This window comes from Rhinolophus sinicus, chromosome 2 (genome assembly GCF_057876585.1).
Source record: "Rhinolophus sinicus isolate RSI-liver-muscle chromosome 2, RSI-T2T, whole genome shotgun sequence".
NCBI classification, from domain to species: Eukaryota; Metazoa; Chordata; class Mammalia; order Chiroptera; family Rhinolophidae; genus Rhinolophus; species Rhinolophus sinicus.
This window is the reverse complement of record NC_142502.1, coordinates 25,700,394-25,728,129: the sequence shown is the minus strand read 5'-3', so window position 1 is coordinate 25,728,129 and position 27,736 is coordinate 25,700,394. Positions and strand designations below refer to the sequence as shown.

Below are 27,736 nucleotides of genomic sequence, written 5' to 3'. Positions count from 1 at the left end.
AACTAAATTTGCAGTGATACTATGACATAAATAATATTACCTTGTTTTACAAATGAGAAAAAAAACAAGTTTTGCAAAACTAAATAAGTTGCTCATGGTAGTAAAGTAGGTAAGTGGAGGCAGCAACAGAACTTGAATTTGGATCAGTCTAATCCAAAGCCTGCACTCTAAAAAGTGGCAACTCATGCAAACAGTTACTGGCTAATGAATGAGAGAAGGGGATGTAAATAGACATAGTCTACTTGGCTAAGGCAATGAAGACACCAACAGTAGCCATTATTTAGGAGTCTATGTATAATGGTCAAGCATCAGGGAAGCTGTCAGCTTTGATTCTTTCACTCATTAGAGAAGAGTATTTTATAGTGAGTAGTACTCTCTATGCCACAATTTTCTACTCTCTTAAAAAAGAGTATTGAGCATATGAGATGGCCTATATACAGCACTTAGAAGAGTGCTTAGCCTATAGTATGAGCTAAATAAATGTTAGCTAGTCCACACTACCTATTGCAGGCATGGTATGTATATGGCATCAGAGTTACAATAATGAGGAATGTTAGGAACACTACAATGAAAGTGGTTTGATTCTTCATAGGTGATAGTCATTATATGCATGAGTTCATGTGCAGCATATATGTGCTATGGGAGGAGCACATGAGCCAGGGGGATCACTCTGTCCCTAACAGGGCTCCAGCCCCTTGGATGGGGATTTTCATAACTAGGCCCTATTATCTAGGGGCTGTGTTGCCTGGGAAATGGGCACAAAGAAGGAGATTTGGTCTCAGTATTTCATACACAGAAGTCAAAACAAAGATCCTATGGAGATCCTATGGATAGATAGGATTCTGAGAATTAGACAGAAGCCTGGTGACAGAGCCAGGTCAAAGTCAGGGTTATCCAGTAGCAGGTGCTGGGATGGGGAGTCCCAGCATGCATGACCAGGTACAGCAGCAAGGGAGGAAGGCTGTATCACCTGAGAACCCAACAGGGGATGAGACCTTCCCCTATGGCAGATCTTGCAGTTTTCTGAGACTTGGGCACCATGGCTTAACCCAACTAAGCTTGTAAACTGATTCATCACCCTAGGTTGTATTGCAAGCAAATGTTTGGCAGCCAAGTCCCCATAGACACTGATATCAATGAGAAAATGCACTGGAAAGACTGTTGTGTTTTTTTTTTTCGTCCTGAGAACAATCACATTCCCTTCTGAGCCTAGCTTTAAAATCTGTTACTATCATCAGATAATTTTACAAAGCAGGACAATTAATGAGCTAATTAAAAGTGTCTCAGGCATTTCCCAGACAGCCAAAGAAATGAAGACAAGGAAAAGAACTGTCTCACGATCCTCAGGGTCATCAGAAGGGCCACCATGCTTGCCCTTCTTGCTCGATCATTAGCGATCATTAGTTTGTGTGGTCAGTGAACCCTAGCTGGCCGTGACTGTTAAGGAACGCATGTTCCATGCGAATTTCAGAAACTTCTCCTGGTTTTGTTCATGTTCAGGAAAGAGAGAAAACACCGCCCCCCACCCCCACCCCGCCCCGGGGCATCACCCCCACCCATACCCATCTGCCTTTCAAGGGACATATATAAGGCTGCCATTGGGCTTTGGCAGCTGTAGGAAGTTATGCAACCTCCACACATCATCTCCTGCAAGCCCCTGCAAGGAGAGAAGGAAATCTCTTGCTTCCTACCACATATGTGGGCTTTGTCATTAACAAAGAGAAAGGGAGCAGTCCAGAATTCTGTCCTCCTAGGACCCAGAATATGAATTGACAGAACTTCCTAGCACTTTGTTTTGCCAAGAAGTTGAAAACATTTTAGAAACCTCTGATCTTTCATTTAAAAAGAATCCCCAACTCTTTCAGGTCATAAAAATACCACTTTAAAAAGCAGGTAATGCTTTTTAAATGCGGGAAATGGATGTTAGCAATTTGAAAGGGTTTAACTTCTGCCAAAGCACAAACAAAACAGGAACCAACAGTAGGATCAGACACCATGGTCATTAATCCTCACGTTTGCTCTCTGATCTGACTTCGTGGCATATATTAGCATCCCATGTTACTTACAAAGAAATAAAGCATGAAGAGATTAAAAGGCATGATAAATATTGTATGATACTTAGGTCAGCAGAGTAACCTGTAAAAAGCTAACGATACTGTTTAGTATTCAATGCCCTCTGGCAACCTTTGCATGCATCCAGTCACCCTCCTCTACAATCCATTCTCTTGACTCACCCAAGCAGCTTGCTTCCTTTTATGGCCCTGAGCCCATTTCCCATCTCTTGGTGCACAGTATAGGCCATTCCAGAAAATGGGTTGATTTGAATAGAATTGAGTCATTCTTTTCCCCTCAACCTGCTCCTCTTTATATCAGAGGATTTCTTAATTACTGGTGAAGAATGTGAGTTCTTACATCCAAGAGTAGTTTTCCCCAGAAATTACTTTGTCTTATATGAAGTGTAGGTACAGTTGACCCTTGACCAAGTGGGGATTAGGGTGCTAATGCCCCGCCCAGTCAAAAAATCTGCATATAGCTTAAGTCTGTCCTGCGCGTATGGGAATTTCCAACTGCCGATGGAAAATACTACAATAAAGATTGACAGAAGTGAAATTAAACAAGTAAATAATGAAAGAAAGGAGAAAATGGGCAAATATAGCAAGTCCTCAATCTTCCTAGGACAAGGAAATAAGTGGTGACAACAGTTATTGGGAAAGGCAGTCCAACCTGGTATTAAATGGCCTCTGTTAGCCCAAGGGAGATGGGTGCCAAGAAGCAGTAAGCAAAGATCATTTTTATATTCAGAGCGTTGCATATGGAGGCAATTCTTTCTTATTATGAAATATTTGGAACATAGAAAACAGCTTAGAGAATAATTTAAAGAACAAACCATTACAGTAGTTTTCCTCCACCCCCTCGCCCACAGTTTCGATTTCTATAGTTTCAGTTATCCACGGTCAACCATAGTCTGAAAATATAAACGGAAAATTCCAGAAATAATTCATAAGTTTTAAATTGTGTGCCATTCTGAGTAAGCATGATGAAATCTGCCGCCTGGTGAGAGGAACATGAATCATCCCTTTGTCCAACGTATCCAATCTGTATACGCCTGTTAGTCACTTAGCCATCTTCATGATTAGATCAACTGTCTCAGTATCGCAGTGCTTGTGTTCAAGTAACCTTTATTTTACTTAATAATGGCCCCAAAGCGCAAGAGCAATGATGCTGGCAACTCAGATATGCCAAAGAAAAGCTGTAAAATGCTCCCTTTAAGTAAAAAGGTGAAAGTTTTCTATTTAATAAGGAAAGAAAAAAAATTGTATGCTGAGATTGCTAAGATCTATGGTAAGAGCGAATTTTCCATCCATGAAATTGTGAGGAAGGAAAAACAATTGTGCTGATTTGCTGAGAGAGAGAAATAGAGAGAGAGAGGAGAGACCACATTATATAACTTGTATTACAGTATATTGTCATAACTGTTCCATTTTATCATTAGTTATTAATCTCTTACTGTGCCTAATTTATAAGTTAAACTACCATAGGTAAGTATGTGTAGGAAAAAACTGTAGTATATATTGGATTCAGTACTATCTATGGTTTCAGGTATCCAATGGGGGTCTTAAAATGTATTTCCCATTGATAATGGGGGACTAATGTATAGAAAAATTTGGTAACCCCTGTATGCCTTCCAACATTTTATTACTCTGTATATTTTCCCTCTACCCTGAATTTGATATTCATTATTTATTTCCTGTTTTTTATGCTTTTTCTGTAAATTAATGTATCTATTAACAATATGTACTATTTTTAGATATTTTCAACTTCATAAAAAATGGAGATAGTTTTTTCTTAACATTGTTTTTATATGATTTAAACATTAAACATGGTTTATATGATTAGAACATTATATATTTTATAAGATTTGAACATTATACAATTTGAATATTTATATGTGCCTGATATATATATTGATATATATATATATATATATATACGTTTTTACAGTGAATGTAGCCCTAATTCATTCATTTTAGCCATCATGTAGTATTCCAAAATATGAATAACATTATTTATCTATTTTATAGCTGGGCACTAAAGTTATATGTGAAAGTTTTTCTGGTTATCAGTCTAGAATATGACTTGCTATTTAAAATGCATATTTCAACTTAGTGAGGTTGAAATCTGGAAATTAGCAAGTAGAAATCTAATAAAATTTTGCCAATTTTTCTCCAAAATGATTCTATCATTTCATATTCTAACCCACGTGTGAGAGTATTCATTTCTCTACATTTTTGAATTCACTTACTATTGCCAGATTTCTATGTTTTGCCACACTGATGAGTTCAAACTAAGCCTCATTTTATCTTTAATTTGCTGGTTCCTAACTATTAGTATGATAGATTGACTATATTCTGAGTTTATTGACCATTCAGGTTTCTCTTCCATGAATTGTTTGTTCATGTCCTTTATCCATTTTTCTATTTGTTATTTTCTTGTTTATTTGGAGAATTTCTTTATATATTCAGGTACTAACCATTTGTCAATCATATACATAAATGTGGTCAATTCTCAAATAATTGAGTTTATATCTGGAGTTTGCCTTGCACAAAACTTTTAACAGGCAAGTTAAAACTAAGACATAGATAATAAAATTGATATTCCCATGTGTCTGTGGGTTCAGGAAAAGTACATATGAGTGCCCCTTTTTCAATTTTTCCTTATTTGCCCCCGTCCTCCCCCCGCCCTGCCCGCTGAGTTCAGAGGGTTAAGTATAAGACACCAAGCTTTGTGTTTGATAGTGTCTGCGTTTGAATTCAGGGCAGGTAATTTAGAATAATTTTGGTGCTGTATAAAGGCCAATTCTGAGAGAGATTAACCTCATATTGTTAGATCTAATAGGTTGAATATCTTCCACTGAAATAGAAACCATTAGACACGGAGTGCATCTCTGGTGGTGACTCCTCATAAAAGCACACAGAATGGCTTCTAGACAGAGGCATGAGACATGCAGGAACAATCTACTGCAACTTAGTCTCAAATATTTTACTGCCAGGAAAGTCTCTACTCATGACATAGGTTCCTAGACTCAGGTAACCAAGGAAAACATAAGGAGTGGAATAATATCATGATAATGTCAGGTTGCATGGACATGTTGCCTTGGGAAGCCTGGTATGAAACCTTAAAATAATTATAGCTTTCTTTTTCTTTCAGAGGTGTGGTGAACTCTTGTTTGAAAGCCCTGATCAGAATGTCAAATGTGTTTGCATGCTAGGTAAGAAAGCTTCTCATTTTAGATATATTAAGCATGTTGATATCATGTGGATTTATTGTTGTTCTGTTGCCTTATTTACTGTCTCTCGTTCCATGTTGCAGAGGCTTCTAGGATTTTTGTAGGTTTATGCACATCTATAACACGTTTATATGTGGAATATTTGATGAAAAAAAGTTTTGATTTTAGTACCTGTAAGGCATGAACCATGCTTCTGAGTCTTTCAGAATTTTTCTTGGCTCCTCAGCATAACGTAAAATCGGGTGCTTTGTATTCAGGAAACAGTGATGAAAAAGTAAGAAGAATCACATTGTAATTCTTAAACTAGAAATGATAAGCCAATTAAGTAAATTATTAAGAATTTACATCACACCACAAAGCCCTTACTTATAATGCCTGGGAGAAATACATATTCTAACTAATCTGAAGTCAGCACAGTTACCCACACTAAATTTGTAATAAAATCGCAGCATCAGGATGAATAATCATTTGTACTTGTGGAACGATATATCATCAGTGCCTTTCACAAACTCTTTATAATACCCATTTCCCCGAAAATAAGACCTAGCCAGACAATCAGCTCAAATGCGTCTATTACTATCTTCATTTTACAGATAAAAAGATTGAGGCAAATGATTGAATGCTATCAGTACCTTAATATCACTAAAATATTATTACTTTTAAAATTTTATTTGTTTATTTATTTATTTTTTAGTTAAAGTTTATTGGGGTGACAATTGTTAGTAAAGTCACGTAGATTTCAGGTGTACAATTCTGTAATACATCATCTATATATCACATTGTGTGTTCACCACCCAGAGTCAGTTCTTCCATCACCACATATTTGACCCCGTTTGCTCTCATCTATGACCCCTTTCCCCCCTTATCCTATGGTAACCACTAAATTATTGTCTGTGTCTATGAGTTTTTGTTTCTTCATTTGTTTATCTTGTTCCTTTGTTATTTTCAGTTTTATATATCACATATCATTGAAATGATATGGTTTTCGACTTTTTCTGTCTGATTTATTTTGCTTAGCATTATAATCTCAAGATCCATCCATGTTGTCCCAAATGGCACTATTTCATCTTATGGCGGAATAGTATTCCATTGTGTATATATACCACAACTTCTTTATCCAATCATCTATCGAAGGACACTTTGGTTGTTTCCATGTCTTGGCCACTGTAAATAAACCTGCAGTGAACATCAGAGCACATACATCTTTACAGATAAATGTTTTCAGATTTTTTGGGTAGATACCCAAGAGAGGGTTTGCTGGGCCATATAATAATTCTATTTTTAATTTTGGCGGAATCTTCACATTGCTTTCCATAGCAGCTAAACCAATCTGCATTCTCACCCACAGTGTATGAGGGTTCCTTTTTCTCCACAGCCTCTCCAACACTTGTTACTATTTGTCTTCTTGATGATAGCCATTCTGACTGGGGTGAGGTGATATCTCATTGTGGTTTTCATTTGCATTTCTCTGATGATTAGTGATGTTGAGCATTTTTTCAAATGTCTATTGGCCATTTGTATGTCCTCTTTGGAGAAATGTCTCTTCAGGTCCTCTGCCTATTTTTTAATTGGATTGCTTGGCTTTTTTGTTGTTGAGTTGTATGAGTTCCTTATATATTTTGGATATTAGGGCCTTATCAGAGGTGTTGTTTGCAGAAATTTTCTCCCATTCATTTGGTTGCCTCTTTATTTTGTTGATGGTTTCTTTTGCTGTACAGAAGCAATAAACTGCATAGAAGAAAATATAGGCTTTCTAAACTTATGGACCTTGGGTTCAAAGAGGATTTTATGATTTTGACTTCAAAGGCAAGGGAAGTAGAAGCTAAAATAAATGAATGGGACTATATCAAACTAAAATATTATTTGATTATAACTTTTACCTGATCTAGTAACTTGAATGGATTTTTAATTCATGACAATTTTAAACACATGAGCACATCATTTATTTTGAATAAATTTTGCCTTGTCCTTGTTCCAATGTGATTTGACTGAGTAGTTTATAGCTAGAACAAGGACAGCAATAAACTGTCTACTATTACTTGTAGACTTGACTTAAACTAGGTAAGATCAATCATCTTTCCATCTATTATAGACTATATGATATGGTTTATATAGCTGCCAGAACATTCTTATCCACCAAATGCATCCCAATGAATCTGCCAAATTGCACAAAATTTCAAAGTTAGAAATATATTTATATAAATCAGTTTATTAGATGTCTATTTTTTTAATGATGTAGAACTAAATGATATAAAGGAACAATGAGTATGGAATTTTTTTTATTAGTTTGAGGACATGAGAAAATAGGAATAATAATTGTATATTTTACCTTTAAAAATAGATAAGTAAATATTTATTGGTTGTCAAAGATAATACTATTTCTAGTGAGCTTAAGTTACTCATATAGTGAAAATCGTGCCCTCAAGGAGCTTACATTTAAAAAGGCTTAGATTTTTTTCTACTATTCTTTTTAAGAAGAGTACTACAAATTTTAATTGAAACATTTACAAAGTCCTTTGAAATCTTAGATAAAAGAAAATACAAAAATAAAGTTATTATGGATATGAACACACATGGGTCAACCCACCATTGGCATGTGTCTACCTGAAGAAAACCAAAAGGCTTTCACAGCACAAGATAATAAGAAAAGAATTGAAGTTGAATAGGTTCTTTCCTTAGAACACGCAAGAAAAATTCAAGTTCTGAACACGGAACTCACTAAAGCTGAGACCACATCTTGTATTTCATCAAGAAAGGGCATCTATATTGACACAACAACAACAAAGCACCACTTCACCGTTGTCTGAGGTTTTAGTTTGTGGCTGCCTTCTAGAGGAACCTGTGATCATGCCCTCATTACTTCCTAAAGTGTTTCTTGAGAAAACTTTGTAGCTCCAACAATAAAGGATAAGGATTCTCTGATATTTTAAGGGACTATTAAGTTTTCTAAGAGTGACCAACCATAAATGTACTTTGCGTTTTGAAAGTAATGTATAAATCAAAATTTCCAAACAAGAAAATATGTAAAATCTACATTTCCAAAACTTCACCTCTGATTTCATGCCACCCCAGTAGTGAGATCTCTAATGGAAGCCAACCTGAGATATCTACAGCTTTAAATTGTCAAGCTCTTGTGTCACCCACCCACACCCTCCTGAGCTCAATCCCACCTCTGCCACTCACATTCCAGGCTTGGGTGCCTGCCTGGATCCCAGCTGTGCTCTGGTTTCAGCACAGTTGAGATAGAATAGGAAAGAGGGTCACAGCCAGGGACACCATTTGCAGTTTTCTTCTCTACCACTGCTCTGTCCCCAGATCGTTCTGAAAAACACAGTTTTTGTACTTGAGTTGTCTACCTCACGACTTCCATGAATAAGCCATCCTCGCCAAAGTCATGTTCCTGGCTCATTACATTAAATGAGACATTAGTGTAAAATTTACCTTGAATTACTCTGAAACACTGAATCAATGAAGTTTTAAGTGGGAGCAAACTACTGTCACACACGAGTTTTATGGGGAGTCATTTGTGGGTTCAGGGGAATAGGTTTGTGTTGGGTATGAAGCTAAATAAAGATGTACTGCAGAGCTGGCTACACTGAATATTAACTATTTATTCTTTAAAATGTCCCCGAGAGGACAAATGTGGACAATCAAGTTAAGCACCAAATTATAATAAACGTTGCTTTTTTCTTTCCTTCGTCTTTAGGGCATATGTTTAAAACTCCTACCTCCTTAAGTCCTTCCTATTTTTAAATTTAGTTATAACATTTCTCTCAAGCTCAAGTTGACCTCAGAAGTTTCTATAACTATAGCAAAGGATATATAACTGTATACCAAGACTCGTACCTTAATTAGATGTAATGAACAGATACCAAAGGAAAAAGGAAGTGGAAGAGATATTATCTCTCACTGTACAATTAATGTATAAAGTATAGTGGTTACTAAAAGGATTTTATTTTTCAAATATAATGAAACTGTTGGGTACAAACAGCCCAGAGTATTTAAAGAAATTAACATAAAATGATCAATGTTGAGTCACTTCTTAATTCATTTACTAGCCTCCCTCTGTAAAATCCTGGGAAAAGGAACTTTCAAAAAAGAAAATTCCCAATCAGAATTGGTGCCTCTTACAACTCCTTCTTTCTCTTTATTGTTAGAATAAAATTCTTTTAAATAGCAAGCATTAATTTTTAATTTATGATATTTTGTTGGCTCTATGTCTTCGTATTCTTTATCAGTATTCAATTTCTTTTCAAATTTGAAAATTCCAGCGGCCCTGCTTTTGTTCCATGTGTGCTTCCTTTTGTGCTGATTGATGTCCTAGCATTTGGATGTAAAGGATGCACTTTCTTACCTACCATGGCTCAGAAGGGGGGTGTTCATATTGTCAGGTTTCTGGTAGAAGTTTACTATAAATCATTTAAAGGGATTGCCAGTTTTCAAAGCAATAGAATACCATAAAATCAATATTTTATTGGTGTCCAAAATGAGTGTAGACTTGCTTTTTGTCTCTGAAAAATTAGCTCTGTACTCATAGAAGTTGTTTCATCTTTTAGACTCCAATTTATAGTTTTTCTGCAAAATAAAGATTAAAAACATTTATTCTTCCTATCCCAGGGATTGTTATTGTAATAGAATGAGGTGTTCTGTGAGAAGATATTGCCTATTATAATGCCCTGATAAACAATAATAAACAAAAAACTGAATAAGAAATTATTTATTGATGATATTAATAGTGTTGAGAAAAGCAATAAAAAAAGCCAAAGCATTACATAAATGTGAAAGCAACTTTTAAAAACATTACATATATTCTTCAAAAGTGTGCAGTGCCTCAAAGGTTTTCATCCAATATGCATTCAACAGATATACATCAAAATCCTTCCACGTACTTGCAAGGTACCGTGCTAGGCAATGGGAATGCAAAGACCAATGAGGCACATATCCTGCCCTCAAAGTGTTTACAGTCCAGAAAGAGAGTCAAGCCCTGAACACCAAAATCTGCAATAGCAGCTTGATAATGAGAAATGACGAAAAAGAAATAAAGATAAGGTTTGTTGGAGAGAGTGCATACAGCTGGGATATGAAGACATGAATTTTGATATGCAGAAGCTGAGAAAAGGGCAGCACTCTAGGTGGATAAATGACCATGTTCAAAAGCCCAGTTATGAAAAAGCTGGAGAGTGGAGGTGGCAGTGTTTCAGGCCACAGGGATGATGAAAGGATAAATTGGAAAGAAATTTGAGGCTTTATTGTACACAGTTTGACTGTTATCACTGGCTCTAAAAAGAACAGAAGTATCAGATAAAAGAGAATTCTGGTCTCTTTTATTTAGTTAGAGAGTATTTCTCTTAGTTATAGAGAATTGTAAAACACTCTATAAAATGGTTTCCACTGGGCAGTATTAAGTACAGCTGTTCACCAGATACTTGTGAAATTAAATAATTTTTAACTCAATATTCCTTTGAACCCAGTAACCTAAATTCTAGGTTTGATGTATTTTTTTAAAATATATTAATTTTTGTCTTTTCCCCTTCATATCAAATATTATATTTTATTTAAGAAGTAAAACAGTATTGCCATTTTTTCACTAGAGAAAATTGATATTTTTTTTTACTTTTTTATTAGATGAACTTTGTCATCGAATAAAATGGAAAGTTTTTTTTAGTTAATGTTCTGCTTTTATCACCGGCATCAGCTTGTGATTTTCATATGTGGATAATTTGAGGTCTATGAATTTTTCTTAAGAATTAATTCAGAATCTGTTTTAAGGCAAAATAATGTCTGGTATCACAGTAGGCCACTGTGGTGTAGTAGAAAGAACAGAGCATTTAAAGACCTGATACTTGCTAAAAACTGTGGGTCCAGAGGGAAATCACTTAAGGGTTGTCGATTTCAGTTTACTCTTCCCTAAATGCAATAATAATCAATAATAACAATATTATTATCTACCTTGTTAGGTTTGTTGAGGATCAAATAACACAATAAAAATTAAAGTATTCTGTAAACTTTTAGAAGTACTAGAAATGTAAATATTATTTTTATCAATACTAATAGCAGAGTATTCCTGTGTGTGTGTGTCTGTGTGTGTGACACTTTATTTATTAATTCTAGCAGTAATAAACATTTAGCTATCTCTAGTTTTGAAGTGTTACAAATAATACTATGATAAACATTTTTGTACATGTCTTTTTGTGCACAAAATTACACATTTTCTCTTGAGTATTTACCTAGAATTTCAACTGTTGGGCTATAGGGTATGTATATATTCACCTCCAACTAATTCTGTCAAATTATTTTTCAAAGTGACAATTTACCCTCTCATCAGCTGTGCGTGAAAGTCCCATAAATGATTTAACACGATAATTATCTTAGATTAAAAGTTAGAATGCATAATTCATCATTTAACTTAATACAAACAACATTTTATGCAGTAGATTATGATTATTATTTATGTAAACGAACCATTAGGTTGATAATGGTAGTAATGAAACAGGTATATTTTATTTGTTAATTATCAATGAACATTAATGATTTGATGGAGTTTGCTGCATAAATCAAACTAATAGTTATTCTTTGTTGAACACTTGGAAGTAAATATCCCACAAATGATCCTATAAGTACTCCCCTGCCCACAGTGGAACTATAAACAAAAACTTGTTCATAAATAAAAGCTCTTTACTGTTAAGACAATTAATTTCCATTTTTTTCTTTTCTACAAAATATACAATTAACTATTTTTTACAGAGCTGAAGTTATATTATGAAGTTATAATATGAAAATTATACTCCAGGCATCTAATTCTGAAAAATCAAGTCTAGTCCTTTACTATGAATCACATGGCATAAGGATTTTAAATTTAACCCTTGTGTGTTGTTTTTGTGAATTTCATTCACAGTTGCTCTAGGAATGAAGCAGCAAAGTATTTTCATTTTGCCTTTTATCAGTTTCTCTCAGTATTGGGTATGTCCAAGCAAAGACAGGAAGGTCACCATTAGCTAGTGTCAGAATTGAGTTTAGTGAGTGGATTAAAATTTTCCAATACGCAAGAAGTGCTTTTGGCTCTTTGAGAAGTGGGAACATGCATGATTTTTATTTCCTTCTTTTTGTCTCTCTATATGTTCCCATTATTCAACAGAGAGTAATTATTTTATAATAAGAGAAATTTTGGCTTGTTTTCTGATTTCTAGGAATCTATCCTACAGATTTCTAGGAATCTTGTTTGCATTACTAAAACCTACACCTGACAAGGGCCAAAACTGTGATAACTTATTCCAGTAGTGAACTAGATATAAGCAGAGAGGTGTTTCTAATATGAATTGTGCTTTGGGGTAATCACTACTCTGGTTGCTACATGTTGGAAATGAGTTGGGGTTTTTATTGAAGTTTCTGTCACAAAATCACCTTCCCCCAAACAAATGGACTTTCTGAGACTGGCCGTTCTCCTTGTAGAGTGCACGTAATCCCAGCAATTCTGTTCCTTGTGTCATAGATAAAAAATGCCACTCATTGACAAACAGCCGGTGAAATAGCACAGAAGTTGCAAAATAATATGAAAGTCAAGTAACTGAGGTTTGTGGTTCCATGGCAAATGGAAGCCTTCCAGAACAAACACACTAAAAGTCTGTTGCACCAGGGATGGGTGAGGGCTCATTGCACAAATTCTACAAAACAATATGAAACAAAACACTGTGGAACTTCCTTAGGTTCTCAAAATTGTAACACGTAACACAGATACACTTTCATGCATGCACACACACATACACACGTGTGCACACACACAGCAATAGTACATTTCCAAGTTCAAGATCTCTATTTTGTTCCTTTCTTCTTAGCTGAGACCTAGAAAACATGTGATTTTTGTCTAAGGGAATGAAGGTATGTATGCAATTACTTTGCACAACCAGTTAGTTTACTTTCAGTATTCAGAGAAAAACAAGAAGACGTGTTTAATGGCTATGCATGTCCTAAAGTCTGTTTCAAATATAGGAAGATCATGCTGATGTAAAACTATATAAAGAACTACATATATACTGTTTTCCCAAATATGTAAAGTTGTCTATATGTGTGTGTCACGCAGGGCGTCATGCAGGAGACTCTGCTCGCTGCGCCATGTGTCGTGCAGGGCGGCCTGTGGGGTCTCTGGTCCTGCTCCCCACATAAGAACGCAGGATATGGCTAGGCCAAAAAGGAACACCCATGGAGCCATAGGTAGGGGAGACATACCACTATATTCTTGCTGGCGGATGGGTTGGAGAAACAGGAAGCAGGAGCCACACTGTTCACAACCCTCACTGCACCGCTTGTAGGCTCAGCCACCATCTTCTTGCTAGCCCCCATTTTTCTGCTAGTGTAGCCACGGCAGTTATATTAGTGGCCAATGGCTCACTGGTCACAGCTGATGGCCAACTAGCCACAGCTGATGGCCATCAGATCACAGTTGATGGCCATTTACTACCTGAGCAAGCACCTTTCCATGTGAGGCCAAGAGCCTGGAAACTGCACTCCTGGCTCTGTCCCCACAGTGTGTATATAATTTTTAGTGATAGGAAAAAAATTAAATTTATTTGAGTCATCATATTTTTTCTGCATTTTATAGCTTTCCTACCATTGGCATGTATGATTTTTATAGCAGAAAAAAATAAATATAAAAAAGAAAAGAAGATGGGTCAATGAAAATATTATGTATGATACTACAATGGTGGACACATGTCATTATAAATTTGTCCAAACCCATAGAATTTACAACCCAGGAATGAACCCCAATATAAACTCTTATTTGGGTGATAACGATGTGTTAGTGTAAGCTCATCAATTGTAACAAATTACCACTCTGGTGGGGGAGAGACAATGGGGGAGGCTGTGCTTTTGTCGGGGCAGAGGTTATAGAGGAAATCTCTGCAAAATTCTGCTCAATTTTACTGTGAACCTAACATGGTTCTAAAAAAATGTAATAAAGTCTATTTTTTAAAAAAAAAAGAGGCGATCAAATATATGGTGATGGAAGAACTGACTCTGGGTGGTGAACACACAATGGGATTTATAGATGATATAATACAGAATTGTACACCTGAAATCTACATAATTTTACTAACAATTGTCACCCCAATAAATTTAATTTAAAAAGTGCAAAAAAAAAAAATAATAAGAAAGAAAGGACCTGCTAGTTAAAAAAATGGAAAAAAAAAATGAAAGGGAGATAAAAAGACATAAGGGAAAAACTGAAAGCAGTGTGCAGTTGTGGTCCTGTCAGTTCTGGAGAATTACTGAGAGGTTGTTCCGGGACAGGACCTGCTGTAGAACTTTTCTGAGAACTAAGAGACAGGCGAGCCTTTGTTCAGGCTCTGTCATGTAGTTTATTGTTTTCTCACAGGAAAATTAAAATGTGTTGTGACCCTTTTAGCAGTCCATCTGTTTTTCATATAAAAAGGTTTGTTCTAGGTCCATTTTTACAGTAAACCATCCACTGGAAGGAAATTCAGTGGCTTCCTTAAAATATCTAGCTTTTAAATTGCACCCATCACTGTTGTCATTACAAAGAGCATGTTGAATAGCAGCACTCCACTAAAATTTCTATTATACAACTATAAATTGTTGATAAGGGTAGAAAAATATTGATTTGTATGACATTTTGCTTATAATCTGAGCCTTGTTAATCCAGACCTCCTGTTACGTAACAGTCTATAGCTACATGATCTGATAATATTGATGTGTCCAGTAAAAATAACTATTGAATACTGTTAATATAAGAAATATCCAAACCTGTAGAAAATTTTTATGAGTTTATTTGCACCAAACTCACAACTGATGAGAAGCAAAATCTCAATAGGTTGAGAAAATGCTCTGGAGAAGGGCAATTTTGCAGTTTATTTTATACATTAGAATAAAAGGAGGAGACATAAAGGAGAGTTAATGAAATCCATTGGTGGTAGATTAAGGGGGTGGGAGAAAGGAAAGTAGAGCAATCTCTGGGATTGGAGAAAAAGTAAAATGGAGAGACACATACTTCTTTTACATTGGTAGGTACTGGGTAGTTAATAATTAACATTTATGGCCACATAGAGATGGTATGCAGGGAACAAGATAACAATGAGAGGTTTTGTGTTGTAGTGCATGGTTGTGTCCAGAGGGATCTGGAAAAGGAGATGACTCTGACATTTCAAATGTATGTTTTCTTAGATGCAAAAAGGCAATAGGCAGGCTCACTTAGGAAAAGACTGGCCTTTGTCAAGCTACAGGCCTAGTTAGGAGATTTTAGGTAGAAATTGTTATGTTTAGACCGTCCTATGTAGGTACTTTTGGTCTCTGAGTTTGTAAGGCCCTCCATGCAGGCCTCCCCTGTGCTTGTCAGGTTTAGTATGTGGCCCCTTTTTTTGTCCATGGTACCTACCAAGTGTGTATACTCTTCTAGGCACCAGAAAAACAGCAATGAATGAAAGGACAGAATTCCTGCCCTAGTGGACTTAGGTTCTAGTGAAACATGAGGTGTGCAAATGGTAAACAGTAGAAATCATATACTACATTATGTTAAATAATGACGATGGAAGAAATAAGGCAGGGTGCCTATGAGCTGTAGAGTAATGATGGCAGGAGTGGAGGTGGTGGTGCAGATTTTAACTAGAACAGCCAAAGCTGTTTCTGAGAAGGTGAGCGTAGCCATGCTCTACGAGGTAGTAGAAGGATCAGCACCAAAGACCTGAAGCAGAGGGAGCCTGGAAAACCCAAGAAGCAGAGGGGGACAAGTGTGATGAAGTCCAGGAATGAGGAGTTGCTGAGAGGTCCTGGGCCACAGATCACAAGAGTCATTGTGAGGACTCTGGATTTATTCTGCCACAGGTGAGGAGCCACTGGAAATTTATTAGTACTAGTGTCACGTGATCTTTCATTTCAAACTGGCTATGTTATGCAGATTTTAAAAATTAACAAAATAAGGAAAAAGTGCTTGCAGTATGGTTTTGGAAAAGGATGGTTTTGGAGAAATATATCACCGTTGTTCTGAAATGAGTACTGAACGGATGTATTTAGGGAAATAACAAACAAGTTTAGTGCCATATGTTATATGCCTTCCAGATAAATGATATGATTGATAGGATTAACTTATACAGCTCAACTAGAGGAAGTACCACTTTAAAGTGGTTAGGATTTAGAAAGAAAAGGTGGTTGGCAATCTTATGTCTAGAAAATTTTCCCTCCTTAGGGCATGCTTTCTTTACTTGATTTGTCTTTAGAGCAGCCTTTTATTTTATTTTAATTTTAATTTTAATGAAGGGGCCTATCTCTATTTCTGTGTTTCCCTCTTAGACTCTTTCCTAAACAGTAGCTTAGAATCATAGTAAACGACCTACTCAGGTAACCAGTTTCACTAAAAACCAAAGGAAGGGAAATCTTTCCTTTTTCTATTATCTTTAAAAGTATTAGTAAATGCTAACAGAATTAAGCAGGACCGGAGAGTCTTATGACAAAGAGCAGGGAAACTGGATTTTAGGAAGGTTGTGCACTCACGACCCCCACCATGCCATTGATCTAGACTAGAATGTGAACAGCGCCCCCTGAAGTTGCAACGGGGCGGCCGTAAGGACCAGGTGTGCGGTACTTGCTGAGACTTGAATCTGTGGCCTCTCGAAAGTTCATTTTGTCTGAGATCTATGAGCTGATCCAAATGCCCTTTGTTTGACTTATTCACTTAGAAAAATGAGAATACCAGCATTTCTCTTCTCCTATTCTCATTAATCTTACCTCAAAGGAAAAATGTGTGAGAATTTCTTAAGAAAGACAAACCTATACAGAATTTATAACTCTGAAAAAGAATCCCAAGACACAATACGTAATTGACCATTTAGTTTAGCCGACAATTTTGAGTTTCTAATGTAAATTCTAGAACTAGTGCTTGGTAATAGAGATAAAAAGAAATGAATGATGCTCCATTCCCCAGTGTTCTTATTTCTAGCGTTATATAGTCAGCCCCTTCAGCTCTATAAGCCAAAGGCTGTGGTAGCAGACAACGGGACATGACTGGTCCTTTTCTTGTAGTGGCATTTCTCTTAAAAACTAGTGTGTATTCACATACCCACATTAACCTGGGACCTCGTCAGCCCCTCTGAGTCGTTTCATGCTAATTCTGGTGAAAACATTGATAGGCCCAGAAAACTCTCTAATGGATAGATTCCATTGTGAGTCTAGAGGGCTGATTTCATGTCCTGCCTCTTCCCCAACAGCTATGTCATCATTTTTTTCTGTCTCAAATACTTCATCCTTCAAATGTGCCCAATAACACTCTTAACTCCTACTTTAACTACATTGCTTATTAGCTTGAAGGCAAAATAAGGCAGTATGAGTAAAGTACGTGGGGATAAAAACAGTTGTTGAGGCCAATGTAAGGTGAGTGAAAAGTATGGTCACTTTTTATCTAGAAGCTATGGTGTGGGGTGGCTGGTTAGTTCAGTTGATTAGAGCGAGGTGCTAATAACACCAACACTGCTGGTTCTAGTTGCGCCCTCCTTAAAAAAATACTAAATAAATAAATAAATAAATAAATAAATAAATAAATAAATAAATAAAATAGTGGCTAAAAACCATGGTAGTTGATGAATTAGCTTTTGCTTTAGTATTCCCTTCAGTGAAAGATAACTGATTGAACGGAATTGCCATCACCAAAGTTTCAACATTCAGAAAGCTAAAATAATGTTCTGATAGAGTCTTGAAACCTCTGACCTAAGTAAGACCAGACATAACAATCTGTCTTTCATCAGGTGCCAATATAACTCTTGAGCAGCAAATATCCCTGGAGTAAATCTCCTGATTAACTTTTTAGGGTCTGTTTACCTGTTTGTCCTTTTTAAAAACCAGTGATGGACTCAGATAAAGAGGAGGCAACAAGAGGTCATGGGAGAAAGGACAAAACTGGTCATTAAAACAGAGCCAGTGCCACTTGGCCCACCAAGACTACAAATCCCCAAGCCAAGGTAGCTGAGAAAGAGAAAGCTAATAACTCTTCGGGAAGTATTCTCTTCCGAAGAGTTGGCAGGAATGCTGTGGCTTTTGAAGAAAGGCCTGCTTTTTGATGGCACTGAAACAGATTTAAATTCATATTGAAACAAATGACTCATTATCTCAATTTAAAATAGCTTCTTAATATACATCATATATATTTATGTATGTATTTTTCTAAGGATACTTTGAAAAGAAGCTTCTCTTTAATGAAGAACTAATCAGAGCTCAATGGCACTTAATCATATTTCAGAGTGTTCCTTAGTTCTTTAGAAAGCAAAAGGGTCTGTCAGATGAAGAGGTAAGTCCCCTAGTTTGCCAGCAAAGTTTGAACGAATGCTGCCATCTGTGCTGAGATTTCTGTCAACATTGTTGGATAGTATTAAATTTTTCTTTGATTTCAAAAACTTCAAGTCCGTAAGCTCCAGCCAGTAACTGCCGTAGAATAAAATTATTATTAAGCCTATATTATTTCATGTTGCTTTGGAGATTTTAGTACACGCTGCCTGTTGCATCTCTCCAGACATTCTTAATGTACTATATAATGGAAAAGAACTCCGGTCCCAGTGAAAAAGGAGGGAGATGGGGTAAGGAGGGAAGATAAAGTAACTCAAATGGGGAAATTATAGAAAGTAGTGAATTAGTGACATGCCATGCCATAATCAACAGTAGTCCAAGAGTATTTTACTAGAGAAAATAATTAATTAAATCAGCACAAAAAATATGACCTATCTTATACGAAAAGTCCAGACATCTACTGTTTCAGCAAATATGTATTGAGCATCTACTATGTGTCAGCCATTCCTCTCTGCCTAGGAAGAAGTATCAGTGAGTAAAAGAAGATCTCTGATCTCATTAATTTTATATTTTATTGGTAGAGATATAAAAATTAAATGAATACATACCTGCATAATTTCAGGCAGTGATAAAGACCATGCAGAAAACAAAGCAGGAGAAGGTGGGTACAAGTGACATGGTAGAAGGAGGGGGTGTTGTTTGTGAGGTTGAGTGGTCTCTAAGAAGACATTCTAGGCAGAGAGAGAGCCACAAGGTGGTAGGAACAGCAAAAAGGCCAGAGTCTGGAATGGGAAGAATAAGAGTGATAGAAAGGAGATGAGTTCAAAGACACAGTGGGAGGAGATCCTACAGGGTTCTCCAGGCAAGAGCTTCTCAAATGTTAAAATGCACACAAATCTCCTAAGGATATTATTAAAATGCTGATTTTAGTTCAGTAAGTTTGCAATGGGGCCCAAGATTCTGAATATCTATCAACTTCCCACTTGATGCTGTTACTGCTGATTCCTGAAATACATTTTAATTATCAAGTCCCTACTCCATGATAAAAAGGTCAGATTTTATTTCAAATGCAGTGTTTTGAGCAAGGAATGGCATGGCGTAGCTTGTATTTTAAGGAGCTCACACTTGGCAACTTGGCATCTGTGCTGAAAGTGGATTTCATACAGGCAGTGGGCATGAACAATGATATTTAGTCCAAGCAGGAGATTAGTGGTTGGGACTCAAAAGACCGTAGTGCGGTAGTGACCAGTTTGGAATCAGGCAATATATATATATATATTTTTTTAATTTATTGGGGTGACAATTGTTAGTAAAATTACATAGATTTCAGGTGTACAATTCTGTATTACATCATCTATAAATCCCATTGTGTGTTCATCACCCAGAGTCAGTTCTCCTTCCATCACCATATATTCGATCCCCCTTACCCTCATCTCCCACCCCCCACCCCCCGCCCCCCTTACCCTCTGGCAACCACTAAACTATTGTCTGAATCAGGCAATATTTTGACGAGAGGGCTGATAAAACTTTCTGATGAATTGGATATAGTAAACAAAAGGAAAGAATTATAAGTAGTTGGCCTAAGCAACTGAATAAATGGTAAAGCCATTAACTGAGATGGGAAACAGGAAGACAAGGGGTGGAAGGTGACATGGCATTGAGGAGGCAGGTGTGAAGGATTGAATTGTGTTTCCCAGAACTCCTATGTTGAAGTCCTAATGTCCCGTAGGTCAGAATGTGATCTTATTTAGATATAAGGTTTTCCCAGAGGTCATCAAATTAAAGTGAGCCCTAATCCAATGACTGATGTCCTCCCCACCCCTCCAAAAAAAGGGACACACAGACATGTAGGGAGAATATCAAGTGCCTATGAAGATGACCATCTGTGAACTAAGGAGAGAAGTCTGAAACAGATCTTTCCCTCACAACCTTCAAAAGAATCAACCCCACCAACCCTGTGATTTGGGGCGTTTAGCCTCATACAACTGTGAGACAATAAATCTCTGTTGTTTAAACCACCCAGTGTGTGGCATTTTGTCACAGCAGCTCTAACAAACTAATACAATGGAGGAGGGGCTCTTTCAGCCCCTAGGAAAAGTCAAATGATCTTGATAAGGAGCATTCCAGGAAGAGACAACAGTGTGTGAGCCTGTGTAAAAGCCCTGATATGGGACCAGTTGGTGTCAAAATCAAAATTTTATTGTATTGGACTCCAGAAATTAGTGACATTATTGGGTTGGAGTGTTAGAATAAAAACATCACTGGATTAGAATTCAAAACACATTGGTGTGAGTTCTAACTCTGCCTCTTATTAGTTTCACGATGCTGAGTAATTCCCTTCAACTCTCTAAGTCTTAGTTTCCTCACCATAGATCGAAATACATAAGAGTACCCATGGTAACTACCCCAACAGGCTGCTGACATGTCCAAGTAAAATAAAAATAGAAATGAAACTAGTACACAAAGTACAAAATGTCATGTGTTAGTTGTGGCAGTTGTTTTGTTGTTGCTGCTGTTGTTACTGCTTCTGCCCTAATAGATAATGTTCTAGAATGTCACAATGAATGGACATCATCACCCTCCAGATCTGCAACTCAAGGGCCATTGCCTTGATGTTATGAGGATGCTTAAGAGCCTCTCTTGGCAACCATCAAGTCATCCATCTTATTTTCTAAAAGCTAAAAAAATCCAAGTTCATGTGATTTTAATTATAACCATATTTTTATTTAAAGTGGGAAACAACGGAAGATTGTGGTAGCATAAATCACAAGTCATCTAATCTCATTTAGGTTATATGAAAACAAGATGGAAATCTTTGAAGTCAGTGTGTTTATTTCTTAATCCACACCCTAAAACAAAACAAAACAAAAAAAATCACATTATGTTTCTCAGAACTGTTTGGATGGGAAGTATTTTTTTGCAGGAATTTTTATTTAAAAAATAATAAGTTCAGTGACTATGCTATAATTCAATAGTCAGATGGTTCAAAGAAAACCCCTGTCATTATTGCATCAAATTGTGCAGCTCATTGAAATAAACTGACAGGCTTTCTTGTGTTTTGGTGATAAACTAAATAGAAAGAAAACCTAAGGCAGAAAGATGGCAGTATGATGTTCTTGGCACAGTGAAGGTGGGATGGGTATGCATATGGGCGAGGAAGGTGCAAAAATCCTCTTTATTTTTTTTTTATTTTACTTTTTATTTATTTATTTATTTTTATTGGGGAATATTGGGGGACAGTGTGTTTCTCCAGGGCCCATCAGCTCCAAGTAGTTGTCTTTCAATTCAGTTGTGGAGGGCGCAGCTCCTCTCCAAGTCCAATCGCCATTTTCAATCTTTAGTTGAAGGGGACACAGCCCACCATCCCGTGTGGGTATTGAACCGGCATCCTTGTTGCTGAGAGCTCATGCTCCAACCAACTGAGCCATCCGGCCACCCCTCCGGAAGCTCAGCGGCAGCTCGTTTTCTTCACTCTAGTTGTGGAGGGTGCATCTCACTGGCCTATGTGGTAATCGAACCTGCAACCCTGTTGTTCAGGGCTGGCGCTCTAACCAACTGAGCCATCTGGTCGCCCCACCCCCAGAAATCCTCTTTAGAACAATCTTCCACCCACCCCACCCCCAAAAGTCTTGGGGCTTATTTTAATCCACTTAATATTGTCCTTTATTTTCTGTAATAAATATTGTTTTATTAGAAGATGCTCAGCTTTGTTGCCTCATGAGAGCAATTACCAACCTGAGGCACGACCAGCTGCTTGTGCTGTCCTGGCTGTTTGTGCCCCACAGGGAGGGGCAGGAAGACTAGTCAGTCTCCATGTCCAACGGGTCCTCAGACCCCTTGCTGAGACTCAGAAATTAAAAACTGGAGAGTAATCAACAGACAAGACTAAGTCACCCCTAACCTCTTGGTAATATGGTTTTTAAAATACATTATCAGATACCTAGAACAAAGCTAATCGCCCTTTATCCAGTAACTCTTAATGGATTATCTATAACTAATAGCTAACATTTACTGAACACTTTTAGTTGCCAGACTGTGCTATATGCTTTCCATGCATTATTTCATTAATTCTCAAAATAGCCCTGCAGTATTTTAAATGCTATCAGTTTCCTCTCATTCAAATTTAACAGTGTGTGTGTGTGTGTGTGTGTTTCAGTCTTTTTATTTTCAAAATACTAGACCTTCCATATTTTCATTTTATGGATATTTGCTGTGTTCCCTGAGACACTGACCCTGAGGCACCAGGCAACTACAGCTGAAATGTTTAGTGATTTATATTCAAAGATGAACTGTTAACTAGCAGGTTAAGGTGCAAGAAAAGAAAATAGACTATTTCTCCCTAAATGGCTCATACTGAACAAAATGGCAAATAGTCAACATTATATATGTAATTTCTGGCTCTCTTTTGCAGGCTGGGTGACTGTGAAGCTTGTATCATTTCTTAACATGATACCGGATCAAATAACTAGACACTTACACTTCAGAAAGTGTATTCTCAATATGTCAGGAATATGTGACAGACACTTTTTGCACTTCAACAAAATCAAGGTTTATAGCTATCTTTACACTATAAGATCACTGTTACCATGCAACTCTAGTGTCCCCCTTGGTGTAACCTTTTCTAGTTCAAAGATTCAAAATCACATCAATTCAATAAGCATATGTCAAGTTCTTACTGTCTCCAAGATATGGTGCTGGTGATTCTGTGAATGGATTTGCAAATCTCTAAAGGTCCCTCTCTCTCCAGGGCTTCTCCTGTAGATCACATACTGAGATGCCCCCAGGTGGGTGATGTATAAGAGTAAAGCTGACTGGGTTCAATACAAGATACAGTGGTCACATTGAGACCACTGAAGAGCAAGTGCGCCACTTAAAACGTGCAGCAGCTGCTCAGCTCCCGCCGCACGATGCCATGAGGGAATACACGCTCCATGGAGCCAACTCCATGGTTTTTCCAAGAAAATACAGAAATTTAGTTTTCTGTGTAAATATCCTGCTTTGTAAATGTTGACGGCTAATGTAATTTTCCTTCATTTTAAAAGCAATGCAGCCAAGTTCACTAGACCACCATTTTGCAACCTCAGTGGGGAAGAGAGATGTGCCAAAATGTCTCTACTCCACTCTGCTCAGCAGCTTTTCCTCTCTACCCTCTCACACCCAGAGGGACATCACAAGCAGTATCTCCCTTCTAGAGGGAAACGTATGAACTTTGGGGAAAATGAAAAGTAGGTCGTTCAAAGAAAAACTTGCACTCTCAAATCCAGCCCATTCCCTCCTGCCTTTAAATAGATCCATGTGTAATGCAACACCATCACAGACGAGAAGAGTCAAGAAGAGGTCTCTACATTCAATATATTTGGTTCAAGAGATTTAGGGTAGATTTTAAATGAGATGCAAGACTAAAAATTGTAGATTTGGGAGCTATGAGCAGACAGACAACAATTAAATCATGAGAACTGATATAATTCCCAATGGGGTTACCAAGTATGGCACCATACCCAGGACCAGGAGGGTTAAGAAATGGACCTGAATTAGACCTACCTCCAGTGGTGAGATAATACAGTGAGCTACAAAGAAAGGGTGTCTCCAAGCAGACCAAGGAATGAATGACAATAGAAAGAAGGATTTGGTAACCTTTGGAACCCTTATATGAAGATTCCTTACAGAAAAACAAGGCTGAGGAAGGCCAGAAATAGTGGTGTTCCAATATCCAGACCTCAGCAGATACCAGAGAAATCTATTTATAGTGGGCCCCTGAAAAGAGCCCATTTATTAGATCCTAGATAATCAAACTAGTTAAAAATGAGTTTGGCATGATGGTGGGAAGCAGGGAACTATGCAATCTTTTAGAATGATTTTTATCCAGAATGATTAAGCTTGCAGTGAATTCCTTCTGAACTTTTTATTCCTCAACTACTATTCTCCACACTTCAATGTTTGCTTTCCTGGGCCACTTGGGGGAGAAGAGAGAGCAAAGGGAGCTATGAGGGTCCTTTAGTCATCACTGAAGGCTCTTATCTCTGATAATGGCCCTCAGGAGCCAATTTTACTGTTTCCGTAATGACCACTTCTGGGAGCTCTGTTTCATTCCCCTCACATGGGACACACTGAAGGGGCAACGCACCTGTTAGCAGGGCAGGAAGGAAGCAAGAACAACAGCGCTCAAGGAAGATGCATGGCCAGCTTTTCTTTTTTTGTTTTTTTGTTTTTTGAGTGTGTGTGTGTGTGTGTGTTTTTGGTCAGTTCTCTAGAATTCATTTGTTAGACATTTCTCTGGATCATTCTGTGAAAAAGGCATCTAGACAGCTTAAATAGTGAAATGGGGACGATCTCTTCACTCATCTTTTAAACAGCAGCAAATGCCAAGAAATGTTGCAGACGTCGTGTGCGATTTCTTCACCTGGAGTTCCACCCCAGGGCTATTTTCCCTAATTTGTTTTTTGTGTGTTTGTTTATGTGTTTTGTTTTGTTTTGGTAGTCAAATTCCTTATGATCCCCAAATAATCTGTGGTATACAAATAATACAGTAATGAGATGTCAGCCTTGCTTTCCATTAGTTTGGACTCCTTCCTGATTCACCCAGGCTATATCAGATTCTGAAATCACATACTTTCTACCCATCCATTACCTTGAGGTCCCCACGTATAAACCCTCAAGAGAGAATCAGCATTGGTGACTTAACTTATCATTGGACCTTTGTGAGTATGTTCAGATATGAGGAAAAAGAAATCCATCCTCTGAAATCTGTGTATTCTAAGAGAGCTTAAGATCAACTTGTCACAATTACCAATATGACTTACATAGTGCTGAGACTAGCTGGGGCAGAAGGAAAGACCCCTTACAGCATGAAGCGAATAGTCTACATCTTCTGGTCCAAAGAGATAGAGTCATCTTGCTTCTTGTTAATCCAGTGGCCAATAGCCAACTGATTGAAGCAAATGAACACTCCAGAGTATGGTGCAGGGACTTCTGGGAGGCTCATAGCATCAGTGATACCTATGGTATCATAGATCTGGGGACCCATCCCTGCTCGTGCGAAAACGGATGGACACATCACCCAGCTCCAAAGAAATGGACTTGAAAGAATTCGATGTGGGGCCAGTATCCTTTTGCCATCTACTGGAATTCAGATTGGGTTCCAGCTCCATCAAGAAAACTTGAACAGACTCAGAGATCCAAAGACTCAAGCAGCCATCTAGTCAAACAGGGTGGTCTCTTGGCTTTAAGGACACTACCTCCCATTCACCCAGACCCTAAAGGGTTATGAACTCCGTGGGCTCACCAAAGAGAAGGTAGCAGCCGCGTGGCTCCCTAGTCAAAGGCGGAGATGGGTCTTCTAACCTGACAAACTTAGCTCTCATTGGGCCATGGTGGGGACAGAGACTAATTTATTAACACAAAGACCTGGTAAGGCCAGGAACAGGAGCAGTGAATAGGTTGACGTAGGAAAGGAGGAAAGAAAAGGGGAAGTGGTGAGTAGTATAAGAAACACTGGCCAACTCAAATGCCCATCTCCTAAGTTCTCCCAATTTAAAGTGGGATTCTGTGCAACTAGCATAAAAGTGTACTTGAAAGACCGAGAACAATGTTTCAGTTCATTGGTTCAGAAGATCTGTGGATCGTTCACACATAATGAGTATATTACTTGTGCCTTTCTGGGCTAAATCAGACTAAACCTGTAATTATATTTTGGCCCTTATCTTCCCTTTCTAGATGTAAATCAAATTCATGCCACCAATATGTGTTAGGTATCTTGGTCCCAAGTACCACACATAATGCCAAACTGACTTAAGCACAAAGTGGAGAGGGGTGTTTTAAGTACTCAGGGATGCTTTGTGGAACTCTGGTTTAGTTAACCTCGTCTTGGGCAGATTTGGGAAGGGATGGTAGTAGGGACTGGAGAATCTGTCTGCTTCTCTGAACACCCACTTCACTTTTCTCTCTTTGTAGATAGGTTTTCTCTGACCCTGAGGCTCATATGGTCTGTCTGTCTGTCTGTCTGTCTGTCTGTCTGTCTCTTTCTCTCTCTCTCTCTCTCTCTCTCTCTCTCTCTCTCTCTCCACCTCCCATCTTTCCTCTCTCCCTATCTCTCATTTTCTTCTTTCTGTCTCAACTTAAACAAATACCAAGAGAGAATCTGATTGGCCCAACTTGGATCCAGTGTATATCTCTTGTTCAATCAGAAGCCACTAAATGCTTCATGTATTTCACCATGACTCAGAGAAACCCAGCCTTCTCAAACTTAGATGTGCGTCTGAATCACATGGCCATCTTATTTAGATGTAAATTCTGATTAAGTCTAGGATGAGGCCTGAGATTCTGCATTTGTAACAAGCCCCCCCCCTCCGCCTCTTCCCCTCCCCCCCACACTGCAGTTGTTGTTCTGTGAATCATGTGCTAAAAGTTATAGAAGATGGGTTGGAGCGATTTCTAATACAGTGAGGCCATTTTTTTTTTTTCTGTGCGAAATGCAGTACATACCTTTTCATGCCCTTTTTCTGACCCCTAGATGTTCATCACCCCTTGTGATGGAGTGAGGTTTATTCAGGTGTGCTTGTCCTCTCTGAGAAGACCCTTATGTTCTCTCAATATTTTTTTCTCACACTCTAACAACTAACCTTATCAAAAACTTTTAATCCCGAAATGTTTGCTTTCAGCTAGTTTTTGTGAAGGAAAGTGATCTGATGAGCAAATCCACATCATCAAATGGTAGTTTAATTGGCAAGCATTCATTAAATCAAAAAATAATTATGAAATACTTGGGTATTTGCCTTTTTCTCTAAGAAAACGCGCTCTTACCTGCAAAGGAATGAATATCTAAGGGAGGAATTTCAATCTGTGGCAAGTAGATAAAGAAAAATTTTACGGTGGGATAGATAGGCACAATGCTATCCATTGTCTTACAATACTAGAGTTAAAAGTGCACAGACTTCAGCTGGAGTCTACCAAAGCGGTTGATGCTAATTCCATCCTGGGCTATTGCTGGCTCAGGAATCCCCATGGTGGTCTGAACTGGCTCCAGAGCCGTTGGTGGTGGCCAAAGAGACTTGGCTACGTCCCAGCTAAAATTATCCAGGTAATTTATGCAGAATCTATCTTCTACATTTAAAATTGCATTTTGGTGTGCATAATGTCAGTTGAGCATTTTCATAAGGAAAACTCCCTACA

General features: G+C 37.7%; 1 protein-coding gene across 1 annotated transcript in view; it reads left to right on the top strand.

Annotated features, from left to right (window-relative positions):
- Nucleotides 1–27,736, top strand: part of PDE7B (phosphodiesterase 7B) — a 289,479-nt gene that overhangs the window by 83,610 nt on the left and 178,133 nt on the right. Inside the window, exon 2 of the mRNA XM_019732772.3 lies at nt 5,209–5,269. Coding sequence (XP_019588331.3) covers nt 5,209–5,269 — 61 coding nt within the window. The remainder of the gene's footprint in view (nt 1–5,208; nt 5,270–27,736) is intronic.